This window comes from Peromyscus californicus, unplaced genomic scaffold, assembly GCF_007827085.1.
Source record: "Peromyscus californicus insignis strain IS unplaced genomic scaffold, ASM782708v3 Scaffold_9__1_contigs__length_137607984, whole genome shotgun sequence".
NCBI classification, from domain to species: domain Eukaryota; kingdom Metazoa; phylum Chordata; class Mammalia; order Rodentia; family Cricetidae; genus Peromyscus; species Peromyscus californicus.
Genome location: NW_026294617.1, coordinates 110,059,579 through 110,074,772, shown reverse-complemented (window position 1 = coordinate 110,074,772; position 15,194 = coordinate 110,059,579). Strand labels below are relative to the sequence as shown.

The following is a 15,194-nucleotide window of genomic DNA, read 5'->3' as shown; positions in this document are numbered from 1 at the left end:
TTCCAAGAGAGACACTTATTAAAAAGCTGGACTTAGATGCAGGCTCTTAGAAAATTAGTAGAATCGTAAATTGTACAATGCTTACATTCAGTGTAATGTAAACATTCAGTGCTTATGAGGTATTTTAACTTGTTTCAAGAAATAATATACATTGGAGTCTTTTCCTTCCCTCAGTAAAAAGTGGTTTGGTTTTGTTTGTTTCTTTTGCTCTTTTTTGCTTTGTGTTTTTGTTTCTGAGTGAAGCCTACTTAATTGAAGGGTGAGAAGTCTAGCTTCTCTTTTCCCTCTTGGTTCTGTTTCTAGCTCTTAAGAATAAAACACACAAGCTATGAAGGGAAAGGGTGCTATTTTATGTACTCCTGAAGCCTAGTTTTCAAATGTCATCCTAACAAAACAGAAAAGCTAGTTTGTGAGCACCTACAATCTGATATAGTGGGGATAGGGCACAGGTCAGCAGGGCTTTGTGGCGAGCAGGTGGTAGGTAGTTGGCTCCCTGGGGATACCAATCCAACAGTGCTTCTAGTGTATTTCTGCAATGTTCAGTCTTGGCAACAGTCATCCCAAACGACTTCCATTAGAGCTTCTAAAATTCAATTAAATATAATTAAAAGAATATTGAGTTGAAATAGAAAGGTATTTCAGAATCTATATTTAAGGTAAACTTTTAAAAATATAAATATTCACTAAACTGATACAGTTTTTAAGATTTGTTTTTGTAGCCAGGTGGTGGTGGCTCACGCCTTTAATCCCACACTCAGGAGGCAAAGGAGGATCTCTGAGTTTAAGGCCTGCCTGAACTACAGAGTGGGTTCCAGCATAGCCACGGCTACACAGAGAAACCCTGTCTTGGGGAGAAAAAAAAGATTTGTTTTTGTTATAAAAACCATGTAATACTTCATACTGTTCAACTGTGCTCATCCCACTCTGTCTTGAGTTACTCATACCCCTGTCGGTAACCCTGAGCAGAGTATTGTTATTGTCACAAGTGTTTGTAAATACCAGACTCAACAGATGTTACCATCTGCTATAACCCCAGCACATTCCTCACCTCATTAATTTTAGTTAATCCTTGTATCTGTCCAGGGAATCAGGTGATACTATCTTTATTTCACAAGAGAATCGTTGATGTCCAGAGAAGCCATGTAAGCCTCCTCAGGCTGCAAAGCTCAAGTGATGAAATTTGGTGTGTTGTAGAGACAGCTCAGTACCTACAGTAGTAACACATGTGGTTCTGTACCTAGTGTAGTTAGCACATCAGACCCAGTAGGCCTGGGTCAGACTGCTGACCTGCAATAGTTTCCAACAGAAAGATCTTCTACAGGCATGGGTCATGTAGTGGTCCTGGCCATAATAGATAACTTTTGAGTAGGTACACCATGGAGAGGAATTCATTCTAAGTTTAAAAGAATTCATTGACTTTGTAGAAAGAGACTGTTTACAATAGCCCTTGTAAAATAGTCTAAATTGATTTTTCAAACACTTTTTCAGAACTGTGTACTACTTTCCAACCCCATTCATTGTTACCACATTTGTAGACATTTTGACTTGTGGTCAAACTCTTCTTGTCCTCTGGTAGAAGACACATGGAGTTTGGAATGTGTGTGTGTGTGTGGGGGGGGGGGTTAAGTGGTCCTTGGACTGTGTTAGAGCAGAACAGATGGGGAGGATGCGGAGCAGCTCAGGGGATGGGCTAATACCTGGCAGTTAGATCTGGCTCCCGTAGGATGCTATTCTAATTTTCACCAAAAACTTGGATTAAGTGGATATCAAATTTAGATATGGAAGAAAGCTTGACTTAACTCTGACTCCAAGCTGGAGAGAAACGTGATTGTGTGCTGACAGAATCATCATCCAAGAGGTTGGATTAATGGGCTACCCTCCAGGGATAAACTTTGATGCTGAGTATATCTCAGGAACTAGGAACCAACCACAGCTGTGGAAAGATGTAAGCAAGCACTAAATGTGAAGGACTTTAGAGTTATTGTGTAAGGAAGTCATTATGAGTGAGTCCCGTGACCTTTGCTTCAAAAAGGGGGACTGTTTCTATAGATCTGGTCCTTTTCCAGAATGCAAAATATGCTGTAGCGAAGTGGTTGTTCCACTTCTGAAGACCCTTTCTTACCTGAGATTTAGTTGCACATCACTCAGAAGAGAGTGACCTCAATAGAGAGGTGTACCTTCCTTTACCTGTGAAGAGTGGGTGAAGGCCAGGATGGTTAACTTGAGAAGAAGCAATAGAGTTGCACTGCTTTGAACCAATTGACTCAAGGTCAGCATTGTTCTTTGTAATGTAAAGGGATGTAGGACCTGTGGCAGAAAACAACATGGATGGGTTTTGGTTAACTCTGAAAAAGAGCATTCAGTAGGGCTCCTGGAAAGAGCAGGCTGGTGTGGGGCGATGAGCCTCTGTTGGACACCTTTGGTGGGGTGTCCTCTGGGGTGTCCTCTGGCAAGATGTCAAAGGGCGGAAGCTTTGCATGAGATAAGGTGACCTCCTAATCCAGCTGTGAGGGTCTGTGTTCATGTAGAAAATGTCTCAGGTAACCCCAAGGGAATCGACAAGCAAGTTTTCAGCTTGGAGAAAAGGACGGGAAGACAAAGATGGCAGAGAGCTGGAGGGTGATCGGAGTGCCAAGCCCATGCTGGGATGCCGTTCAGAGCCGTTCCTCAGAGTGTGCTGGGGAGTTCTCACCATATGCCTCTGACTGCTACATGTGTGCTATGGCATGTCGGCATCCCCACCCTCCCAACAATTAGTCACTCAATCATAAATCAGATTTTAAAACTAAAAAAAAACAAAAAAACAAAAAAAAAAAACAAAAACAAAAACAAAAACAAAACCCAAGTCAGAGCTGTATGGAGGATGAATAATGGCCACTTCTTCATCATTATCACAATTTTAGAGTTTTGAATATGTGTAGAAAAGGGTTGTTTGAATCTGTTTGCATGCAGTGTTTCACAAAATGCATTAGCATACGTTCCACAGAGATTTAAGATAATCCCTGTCTTCTTAAAACTTGCAGGTTCACTGTAACAATCTTACCTTAGCTTTAACCACAGTACCTGGGACAATTCAGAAGCCAACTTAGAGACAGACATTTAACATGCACATAAAATTTTTGCCCCAGGATTTTGGGGGTGTCAGTATGTGAGGGAATAGAGCCAAAATAAGGAGGGAGGAAGCCAACACATTGTATGTTTTTATTGACCCGGATACATGAGTCAACAACCAATATTCTGGCAGGTTTTTGCTCTGGTTTTGGAACATCAGCCATTTATCTAACAAAGAACCTAAGTACCAGTTCTGTCCTAGGATGTTAATGGGGAGGTCTGAGGTGCAGGTGGGACAGGCTTCTGTTGTTTGCAGCCTGCAGGGAGCACTGAGCACAGAACATAGGTATGTCACTGTTACTCAAAAGTCAGCTTCCCGGAGAACACCAGCCTGAGGTTGGTAGAGAAAAGCACACTTGAACAAGACGCCAGCCCAAGTCTCTTGCCATGTCTTGTCTAAATAAAGTGTAAGGCGATGACGGTGGTCTGTCTCTGAACTGGAAAGGAAATGAGCTTTCTCCCACAGCAGATACACGTGCTCAGCATTCCAGCCACATTCTTCCTGTGGACAAATCAGTGTCGAAACTCTGGTGTGTTTTCAGCTGGCGTGACCAAGCTGCCTGAAGGGACTGTCATCTGTACATGCCCCGAGTTTCCACTCATGACTTTCTCTTGAGAAGCAGCAACCCCTCTTTACTGGTGCTTAATTTTTTTTTTTTCTAATTGCAATTCTCTAACAAAAGAGAGATGGGAAACGCACAGACACAGTGGTCTGAGGGCAGCCAAGGTGACAAGACAGGTAGATAGACAAACAGACAAACAGAGATACACATTATGATTTACTTTGATGTATATAAGTATTTTAAATCACTACCCTCCAAATGAAATGGATACTCGGGAAAGGTGTGGAGAGTGTCCAGGCTGCCTGTATGTCTTCCTGGCGTTAACTATTCCCCGGTGTGAGAAAGATAGCAAACTGTTTTTAAAACATCCTTCTGCATTTAAGGACTATGGTTTTTAAGTGGAGGAGGAAGAGAATAAGCAGAAATAATGCAGTTCCGATTACCCAGTGTTTTATTGTCCAGAAGTTCATTGTTTACAAATAAATTTTACCCAGGAAATGTCGGGTCATTTCTGCTAAACCAGTGTGGGATGTCTGGCAGCAGAGAGTTGGTGAGGATCGGAAGGTAGTGCTTGCATGTGCCTAGGGATGGATGTCTGATCATATCCAAGGAAACGTCAGTGTTGGGGGTACTAATCATGTGTTGTCTCTGTTCTCTATGGGCCAAATATGTGGGTGTTATTTGCAAACACCAGAGCATTTACAGTAGGCACAGAAATGAGCTACATTTTTCTTCTTCAAAAAGATCCGGGATTCTTTATCAATGAATGCTATAGTCTGAAGTTTATTAAGAACCTCCTGCCCATACAGTCTGTGCTGGAGGAGGCCCTGCTTTTCCCATTCCAGGTGGACAGTATCTCACAGTGTCTGCAGCCAAAGCCCCCGGGGGAAAAGCTGCTCGCTTGGTGCTCCCTCTCGGCCACCTCATGCATGCAGGGGACCTGTGCCTGTCCTTCAGGCACAAGGTGACTGGGCTGCACTCCGGCACACTGCAGGTGTTTGTGAGGAAACATGGTGCCCATGGAGCAGCCCTGTGGGGAAGAAATGGTGGCCATGGCTGGAGGCAAACCCAGATCACCTTGCGAGGGGCTGACGTCAAGAGCGTAAGTAGATCCCCAAATGGAGGTTCTGCCTTCAGAGGAGAGCCCAGGAATAGGCTTGGAAGAAACTTTGCTCTGTGAATTCAGGTCCGGTGGTTTGTGGCTTTTCCTGCACACAAGGGCCCCATCCATTGCCTCTTTCTAAAATTCTTTTCTGCTTCTTCTTCCTTCTTTGGTGCGACCTTGACCACAACACCCTCACTCCCTCATGATGACAAATTGTTTTCAAGGAGAGAAAAATTAGCTACTGAAAAACATTTTTAAAAATAAGTTGATAGAAACATCCAGGGTCTTGGGTGTTGTGATTAATGGTGCCTACTTTTCCTTTACCTTCAATTCCTTAAGCTTCCAACTTTTGCTATGGTAACCTCTGTGGAGGTAGTCCTTCTTTCTATTTTCAAGTGTTTCTTTGACATTCAGTTTCCCCTTTGGCCCAGAGATCAGAGTTAAGCAATTCCAGATGGGATCCCAGGCCCAGGATTGAAAAGCACTGTTCAGGATGGGTTAAGGGGGAAGCTTTGAGTGGTGATGTAAGCTGTATTTAAATTTAAAAAATTATTTTGAATAACTAATTCTTGGTTAGTGAGAAAATGATGGGTCACATCCCACCAACATAATGGGTGAATTTTGGAAAATGTCATCTTTGTGTAGATTCTTACACAACTTTACCATGAAGACTCTATACTTCCATTCTTACAGTTTCTTGAAAGCATGCTAGACCAGCAGACCCTATTACAGCTTTTATGGGGGCTCTGAAATTTTATGTACCTTTTGCTTTTGTTTCCTTAATATTTATATTGGAGAAGTAAAACAGGAAAATGCTTCAAGTCACAGTACTGAAAGTTTGGTCCTGGTTTAAGGGAGCAGGGATACCCTCCAGAGTATAAAGTGTGAGAGAGCAGACTTTGGGGACCGCACAGCCGAAGCAACAGTGTGCTTGGACTGTGGTGTATGTTTCTGTCTCACTGTGGGCTGTGAGGGGATGTTATCAAGAGAAAAATCAAGACAGGCTGCAAGACCTGGACCTTGCAGCTCTTCAGTCCCTACCTTCTCAGCTTTATGCTCCACCATACTCTTCTTCTGAACCCTGGTCGTCTTTGACCAGCATCCACTCTGCAAGCATTCCTGCAGTACACTAGTGTGTAGTGAGACTGCCGATTTGAAGAGTAGCTGATTCTGAGAACTGCAGTCTGGTGACCAGCTCACTGATCCAAGTGCCTCCCGCAAGGCACGGGGCCTAGGATGATGCTGGCTCCTGCGTCCTGGTGTTTCCTTTTGCTGTAGACGTCTAATGTTTGGTTTGGGGGAAGGGTTGCCTTATTATGCTTCATGAGCGAGCACTGGGAAGGGGCAGAGGAGGCCTGACCAGTGTGTGCGTTCTCTCCCTAGGTCATCTTCAAAGGTGAAAAAAGGCGTGGTCACACAGGGGAGATTGGATTGGATGATGTGAGCTTGAAAAAAGGTCACTGCTAAGAAGAACACTAGCAGCTCCAGAGCTGGCAGTGAACTGTGTCGTTCTTCCTCTTTTTCCAATCCTTGCCTTCTCATCTCCTCCCCCTTATCAGGCCTAGGGCAAGAGTGGGTCAGGAGGAAGGCTGGTTGGTGAGTCAGGTCTTGGCGGCCTGCTTTTGTGCCATCCCAGGGAACAGTGACACCCTCCTCGAAGTCCAGGAGCATCTGGAGACACATCCCGGCCCCTCTAGGGTGGTACCTTCTACCCTGTAGATAGCCAGCTATGGGGGAAGTTTCCACTCGACGCAAAAGGCATTCTGTGATCTGTCCAGTGTTGTACCCTGAGTAGTATTGACTTTGCTTACAGTATGATGTACAGCGTGCTTGTGAAACTAGTTGATCCTCTTCACTTGTGCTGGCCTGACCTCACTCTGACTTGTACTGCCATACACTTTATAATGGAAGGGCGTATACCATATTAAGATGCATTTATTCTTGTAAACTGTGTTTTTCTTTTAAAGAGAGTTATGTAGGGTGGGCATGGAATTCCTTGTTAGTAGTACTGTGTTTATGTAAATGTGCTATTAATATAAGTATTTACGTGTTCCTAATATTCAGACTCTAGTTGCAAGGTCAAAGGCAGCTTATGATAGTTTGATTTTAAAAATACATAGTGAAATTGTCATCCATGCCATGATCTTACAATGGCAACAAGAAAACTGGTAGAAGTGTCCGCTGGGGTAGAAGAATGACTCGATTTCGATGTCCTTGAGTTTGACCTTTACAGAAGGAAATAAACCATTAAGGGAAGCAAGGGCCTGCAGTTAATATATAAAACCCTTAAGTTTTGAGTTATACTTTAAACCAACAGCTTTCACCATTGTCAGACGGCTTCCCTGGTGAGAAACTTGGTAAAGATGTGTGGGGAGTGGAAGTGTATGGGCAGGGCCCATGGGACAGGCGTTCACAATGAGCTGTAAGTTGACAGGGTGTCAATGAGTGTAGCTTATGGCTGACATGTTACCCGAGGCTGGGATGGGAAGCGGGCCTGTGCACCGAGGTGCTGTGTGCAATGGAATGAGACACATGCAGTAGAGGAGGATGGGATTGGAATTCTAATATCCACGAAGCCCCAGCTGTAGCTCCTCTCTCTCACACCTTCGCTAAAGGAAAAACTCATAACTTTAAAAAAATCATCTTTCTCCTTACATCTCTCTCATTTCTGATTAAGTAATAAAAATATTTTCTGCTGTTTTTGCCAGGAAACACAGAGATGATTAAAGGGTTGGAAAAAAAGATCTATGATGCAAAAGTAAAGGAACTGGGATTATTCAGCCTGGAGAAGAGAAGACTGAGGGGCAAACCATTGATGGTTTTCCAGTATGTGAAGGGTTGGCACCGAGAGCTTGGAGACCAGCTGTTCTCCGTGTGTACTGAGAATAGGACAAGAGGAAACAGGCTTAGGCTAGGGTGTGAAGGGGCACTTCCTGGCAGGGACAGTTGCTAAGCCAAATCCTTTACAAAAAAGAAGTGTGAAAATTGTAATCTCGCTCCCTCATATCTATCTATCTATCTATCTATCTATCTATCTATCTATCTATCTATCCATCCATCCATCCATCCATCCATCCATCTATCTATCTCCCTCTCTCCCATCTCCCTCTACCTCTCACCCTCTTTCCTGTTCACCTCTCTTCCTCTCTATCTCCTCTCCGCCCCCATTTAAAAAACTGCATTAAAATTTTACCTATTTAATGAAGGTAAAGTACCAAATTATGAACTCTAGAAAATACTCTGACCCTCACAGTAATATATACCAATGAGTCTTCAGAAAGAAGCGATTTGGACTAAGCTTTGAACCAGGCATTCTTCTCTTGACCTATTGGAAAGAGCACAAAAGGAGATGTTGAACTCACTGAAATGCCTCTCCCTCAACAGCCAACAACAGGATCAAAACAACGAATCCCCCAAACCATTTATTTTTGAAGAGGTTATAACAGACAGATGATGCAGTAGCTTAATAATGTCCTAATGTGGCGGTGTTAATGTTTTATTCCTGGGTAAGAGGGTGAGCCTGTTATTTGTTCAACGGTTGCTTATTTGGACTTGTTTTTCAGAGAAATCCCATCAAGAACCACGGGTCAGAGAGATTTTTGTTTGGTGCATTGTCTCTGCTTTGCCTGGGACAAGTTAACATGGCTACTGAATATGTGTCAACCACAGCACTGTTAGCCCTCTCCCTCACCTTCTCCCATGGCTCACTTTCTCAGTAGGAGCCTTCCGATTCCACAAGTTGGTCATTTGTTTTTTTAAAACAGGTCCAAGCGACTTTGACATTTAACTGATAAAGGCAGAGTTGGAGCTTCTGACCCGAGTCTTTAACTAAAGCCAGATAATATGTTCTTACATCCATGTTTCATGACTCAGTTCCTTTTTGGTTATGTAACTACACAGCTGAGGATGAAAATAATTGAGAATTTCACTTTTAGGTGCCAATAAGACATTGCACTACACTGAAGAAGTTATCCAAAGTACTGTATAACATCTTGTTTATTATTTAATGTTTTCTAAAGTGGAAAATGTTCGTGGTTTTCAAAATGGCCAAATAAAAGCAATCTTTGTAAATAAAAACACTGTTAATAATACTGGGTGTTTCTTCCTTGCTTTTTGGCTTCTGATTTTTGTGACTGGGGTCCCAAAGCAATACACTGCTGTTTTATAGCCATGCTTGAATTTTCTTTACTCCCTGGAAGAGTGGGAACACAGATATTATTATACTTTCTGGGTTATAAACATGAAGCCCATTTCATCACATTCACAGACAGGAGAGAATGGGCCATATCAGGACACATGCTTGCCACGGTAAATTAGTTACATTTTGTAATTTACTGAAAAAATTGCTTTATATGCCAAAATAAGCTATAAGTAAATACTTAAGTATATATGCATTATAAAATATTTTATTAGTACGTGTTAATTTATAACATTTTATTCTCACTCCAATAACTTTTTCTAGTGGGAAGAAAAACAACTATGAAGGAACAAAATGAAAACATACAAGAATAAAAGTCCTTGCATAGAATTAGGGAGAACGCACTTATCACTGCTCTAGAGACCAAGGGATCTGGGAGAATTGAGCCAATAAATAAGGCAGACTAAAGTCTCATGCAATAGCCAACTTTATTCAGAGCATCAGACAATTTATACTCCGAGGGTTAGGAAAGAAAGGTCACCTGAGTAAAGTTCTCATGAGTTCAAGGTGTATACAATCACAAGGACAAGCTGCACATGGCAAGAGCATGTTTTTCCATAGAGGCATATAAACATTTAATTGAGTAACAACAGCAAGCAATAATAAGTGATCTGAAGTAAACTCACTCCTATTTGCTACACTTGGGAGGAGTACGAAAACACATTCCAGGAACAGTTCCATGCTTTAAAGAAACTGAGATCACAAGACTCTTTGTTTTCTTAGAGTATTCTCACAAGCACTCAGAATCCTCCTCACACAACTCCATTCTTGGACCATGTTCTGACAACACTCAATGCCTTTTTTCTTCCCAGCACTCAGAGAAACTCTTAGCTGCTGGAGGCCCAATTCTTCCATAATTCAAGTATGCTTCCCTACATCGGGATTCTTTCTAATCCCTTGGAGATCAGAGAAAACCCAGTTGAAGCTCTGCTCAGCCCTCAAATGTTGGGGAAGCAGATATAAGGAGGATCCAGAGCGTGGTTTATTGATTTGTGTAACAGATTTTTGAGCACTGTGTGTGGCTCTCGAGAACAATCCTGAACAGACTTGACCATGAGACATTTCAATCTAGAAGAGGAAAGGAACCTTTATCAAAATCACAAATGCAGAACTGGTATTCTGAAAAGCATGTGTATTGAGGGTTCTAAGACTGAGGGGACTCCAGGGCCTTCATGGAGCTTTTTGAGCATCACTGTCTGGAAATCCCCTGCAGCGGTGTTTAAACTCTCAGTTCAGCCTGGCAGGGATGGGACTCCAGATTCTTCATTTCTAACCCGTTTCCAGGTGATACCGGGTCACAAAGTGAGTGACAAGGCTTCAATGATAGTGAACTGGGCAGGGTCTTTATTATCATCAGTGTTCAGTATAGGATGGGCTGAAGGTCAATGGTTACAAGAGCTACATTAATAAAACTTCACTAAGTTATATTAATAGTACCATTTTTTTTTCTGAAAAAGTATTCTTGAGCATAGAATATTTAAACGTGCCTACCAGGTAGAGAACATGGCCTTGACAGATAGCAGGACTTCAGAATATGGAAATCATAATTGAAAACACAAAAGTATAAATGAGCCAGGCTGGTGTTGCAGATTTGTGACACCAGTCTGGGGGAAGTGGAGTGTGCTGAGGCAGGAAGATCATGAGTTCAAGGCAGCTTTGACTACATAATGAAAGACCCTGTGTCAAAAAATCAAAACAACCTGTACAAACACACACACACACACACATATGAGAATGACAGAGAAAGTGATCCAGGAACTGTACATTCTAGAGAGATGAATGACCTGGGAATAATTAGTATACAGGAGAGAACCCTTAACTGTATTTTGGAATGCTAGAGCGCAGAAACCTGAAAGAAACTTGGAATTACAGCTCCAACTTGATTTTTCTGGGGTCAATTATACCGGGCTTTTTCTTTGGGGCCACCAACCAGCACCCAGATCATGACACAGAGACTTCTTATTAGTTATGAATGCTTGGCCTTATCTTTAATCTGTATCTCTTTATCTACATTTTGCTCAGAGCTGCATATTTTCCTTCCTTGCTTCCTTCCTTTCCTCCCTCCCTCCCATCCTTCCTTCATCCTTCTTTCCCTCTGTCCTTCCCTCTCTCCCTCTGTCCCTTCCTCTCTCCCTCCCTTCCTTCTTTCCTGTATAACTTACTTTCCTGCTGTCTCTATGGCTGGCTGGCTGGCTGGCTTCTGGCCCAGGCATGTCCCTCTCCTCCTTCATTCTCTTCTCTCAAGCCTAGATTTCTCCTCCTACTTATACTCTCTGCCCACCAGCCCCGCCTGTCCTTCTCCTGTCTAGCTATTGACCAGTTAGCCTTCTATTAGACCAATCAGGTGCCTTAGACAAGCAAGGTGAAACAGCAACACATCTTCTCATAATTAAACAAATTCAGCAGAAACAAATGTAACACACCTTTACACAGTTAAAGTAATATTCCACAGCATAAACAAATGTAACACATCTTTACATAGCTAAATATTCCACAGCAGTTCTTTAAAATCTAAAGTATGAGGCCTTAACATGAACAAGTCATTTGGGTTTTAAGCATATAGATTCATACCTTGTAGGCTGCAGTTTACCTTTCCCACATTTCTAGATCACACCCCTACAGTATTACAGAGTGTGTGTTATATTAACCTAAAGCAGTGTATGATTCAATGATGCTGGAGAACATTTTTGGTTATTACATCTTTGGGGACTACTGGTGTCTAATGGATGGAAATCTGGTCTGTTATTAATAGCCTATAAAGTGCAGGACAGTTCCACACAGTAACACATTATCCAGCCTCAAACAGCAATGGCGAAGAAGTCAATGGTGAAGAAGAAATCAAACCCAATGATTTCCAGAGTGCTATGGTTGGAATTTAGACTGGCCCCCAGTGGCTGGGGTGTCAAGGGCTTGGTTCTCCTTGAAGCTGTTGGAGAAACTAAGGTCAGTAGATGGTCTTATGTCATTTGGGGTGTGTTTTCAAGGGGGATGGTGGGGATCCCGGCCCTGCTTGTCCCTCCTTCAGCATCCCCTCTGCGATGAAGTGAGAGGCTTTGCTTAACACAGGCTCCCTGCCCCTCTACAGGCTCTAAGCAAACCCACTGCCAGAACTAGGGGCTGAAATTTGAGCCCAGATACGTTTTCACATTGTAGGTTGATTATCTCAAGTGCTGATTGACACATAAAGTGTAGTCTCCTAGCAGCGTCAGTACAGGAATGCGTTAGAAATGCAACTTCTCCACCTCCGTATCACTTCTACAGGAGGTGGAGCTTGAGGTGGGCCCGGCACTGCCAAAGCAAGTTCTCTAGGTACAGCTGGCCCAGGTTAGTCTGAGATTACGTCTACCTGCCATCTCTATGTCCACCAGCCATGGAGGTGATTCTCATGACAGCATTACCCCAACCCCCAAGCCCTCATTCCTATTACAGCAGGTCTCGGCTTCTTAAATGCACTTGGGAAACCTGAGTACACCCCCCAGGTTCCATCCACACTTAGCAGGACCACAGGGGCACTTGGTACTTGTGATCTCTCACTTCATCATCCTTGAAGCCTCTTCTCCCACGACGCTGATGAGCCGGACTCCCACAGACCCAGCGACTGACTGTGAAGTCAACGTAGCCCCAGCCGTATTAGTTACAGTGAACTCTTAGTCATCTTCCCCAAGCCTCCTCCCTTCTCCTAATTCCTTCCTTCTCCGGATGAAAATGCCATTTCATTAATTTCATTGATCCTTAAAATCTGCCTATTTTCTATTATCCTTGTTTTTATCTGCTCGAGTCTTTGACAAATTCTGAAAGTATTGCCTCCCCAGAATGAAAATGCATAATATTGTACTTGACACTGTTTTCATTTCAGAGTTAAAAGAATGAACTCTTCCATGATGATTTAATTCATAAGCCATTTTACACAAAGGAACAAGAGCCATCACATTCATACAGACCAGAGTTTTTCTGTTATCTTTTGTAAGGAGTGTATTTGGGTACATGGTTTCGAATATGTTATTAAATAAGATAGTTTTGTTGTTGTTGTTTAAAACACCTTGGTTCTTGTGGAATTGAAGTGACTGAATCATTTGAAGAGCTGGACAAGTGACTGAGGGGGTAGGAAGCTGGGGATTTCACAGTCATCAAGGAAAAATTGCATGCTTCTGCCTCTCAGTCACTGTGGTTAGCAGCACAAGCCCCCCTGTGATGTGCAGCCCACCTTGGGCTAGTTGAAGAAAATTCCCATAATAAGGCTCCCCAGATGATGCCCATGCCCATGGAGGTCTTTGAAGACTCTTTTTGGGTTTTTTTGCTTTTTTTCGAGACAGGGTTTCTCTGTGTAGCTTTGGAACCTGTCCTGGAACTCACTCTGTAGCCCAGGCTGGCCTCGAACTCACAGAGATCTGCCTGCCTCTGCCTCCCGAGTGCTGGGATTAAAGGCGTGCGCCACCACCGCCCGGCCTTATTCACACATCCAGCTTTTCTGCAGAGTTCAGCCCTCTCCTACATGGAAGGCTCCCATGGAACAAACACAAGCATCCTTACCAAGCCAGTGCCTGCATCTGCAGCCTCAGCACCACTTGGGAATGTGTTAGAAGATCCTCAAGCTCAGCCCAGACTTCCAGAGTCAAACCTTGGGGTGGAGCAGCTTTCTGGCTTTAACAGCCTATGGGTGATCCTGATGACCTTGCCACCTAACGCTTGAGAACCACACTTTGAAGATGACAGCTCTAGTTACAGACATGCAAGTGTACCCTATGTCCTGCCTCAGTTTGTGGAACACCTTCCCAAGCCAGCACTGCACCCACATGGTGCCATGCATGACCTGCAGGCCTGAGGTTCATCACTGTGTTGGGGCCACCTCTGAATCAGGAGAACCTGGATTGTTTTGCCATTGTTGTGACTCAGCATTTTGTTCATACTCTGAAAATTTACCAAGTGGTTTCCATGGTGTATGATTTAGTGCTGGCTGTAATCAAGGACATAGAAACTATTGCTTCCCATAACAGACAAGATGGGGTGGCTTGCTAAAGAACATGTTGATATGAAGGGCGGAACGCTTCTTAGACCCTAAGGGACAGTTGTACTAAGTTCTACCAGAGCTTTCAAAGGTAAGTAGAGGGGATGTGTCTGACAGCAGGGGGTTTTAGATCTTTGGGTCAATTAATTGGAGACATTCTATTAATTAGTACTCAAGAAAAGTACAGTCCCCAACTTCATAGGCCCCATTTCAACATCAGTGAGGGGACAGTCACAAATAAGGACTTAGGAGTCACACCAGTAACTTCACTTTGAAAAACAAAAAATCCAAGGAATTATCACCATTTATCTGTGTACCCAGGGCAATTAGACCCCAGGCTTTTCCTGCATCTTCCTGTATGTTTTCCAGTCTTTGGTGAAGCAACTTGTAAAATTGCAAGGACCATCGCCACTTGCAGTGTGACATAGCCACCCGCCCCTTTGGCCTTGACACTCACATTTTATGTAACTGTTCCTCGCAAAGTCAGTTGCTGACGGTCAGAAGGACAGCTGTGAGTTTCTGCTTTTATTAACATGCCCTTGTCCCTTCTGTTTGACGCTAGCTCATACCACCAGGCTTGCGGAGCGATCCTGGGGATTGCAGAGAATCTGGCTTTCATTTGCTGCTGTACTCAGCTGTAAGTCTCAAGCACTGTGACCAGTGACCACATTTGGCTACAGCTCGGCATTTTATAAACTCTTCCTTCGTCTTGTATACCACTTTCCTCATATTTCTTAGCTAAGGCTTTGGTTAAACAGTGTGTGGTGGGGGGATAGCTAGGAAGAACATTCGAGAGGCAACTAGGGAAATCCAATGTAGACACTAGCATCTCTGTCAAGAATGAATGATTATGCCCCCCATACCCCTAGCCCACTTGTCACATGCCATCCCGTCACATGCCATCCCTCCACATGCCATCCCGCCACGCAGGGCTTCAGCTCTGGACTTGTCCTGTGTGGCTAACAAGGAAATTGGGAGCTAGTTGTAGGAGATTATTTCATAGTTTGCAAGTGCTTTTCAGTAACGCTTTATTTGACCTCATTTAAAATAAAACTTCCTCATTTGACTGTAGTGCTTGAGTGTAGATGGTCTTAAGCCCCTTACATCATAGACATGAAATCAGTGTCATGGGGTTAACCAAATCCACAAAGGTCAAGTGGCCAGTGGGTACTAGTAAACCATGCTTTAAATCAAGACCCGGTTTTTCAGTTT

The 15,194-nt window shown here is 43.3% G+C and overlaps 1 protein-coding gene across 4 annotated transcripts in view; it reads left to right on the top strand.

Annotated features, from left to right (window-relative positions):
- The window catches only part of Npnt (nephronectin), a 68,506-nt gene extending 59,636 nt beyond the window's left edge, over positions 1-8,870 (top strand). For all 4 annotated transcript variants that reach the window (XM_052730857.1, XM_052730858.1, XM_052730859.1 and 1 more), the window contains 2 exons: positions 4,520-4,776; positions 6,163-8,870. In XM_052730857.1, the coding sequence (XP_052586817.1) occupies positions 4,520-4,776; positions 6,163-6,246 (341 nt within the window). In that variant the 3' untranslated portion in view covers positions 6,247-8,870. The remainder of the gene's footprint in view (positions 1-4,519; positions 4,777-6,162) is intronic.
- Positions 8,871-15,194: the final 6,324 nt, after the last annotated feature.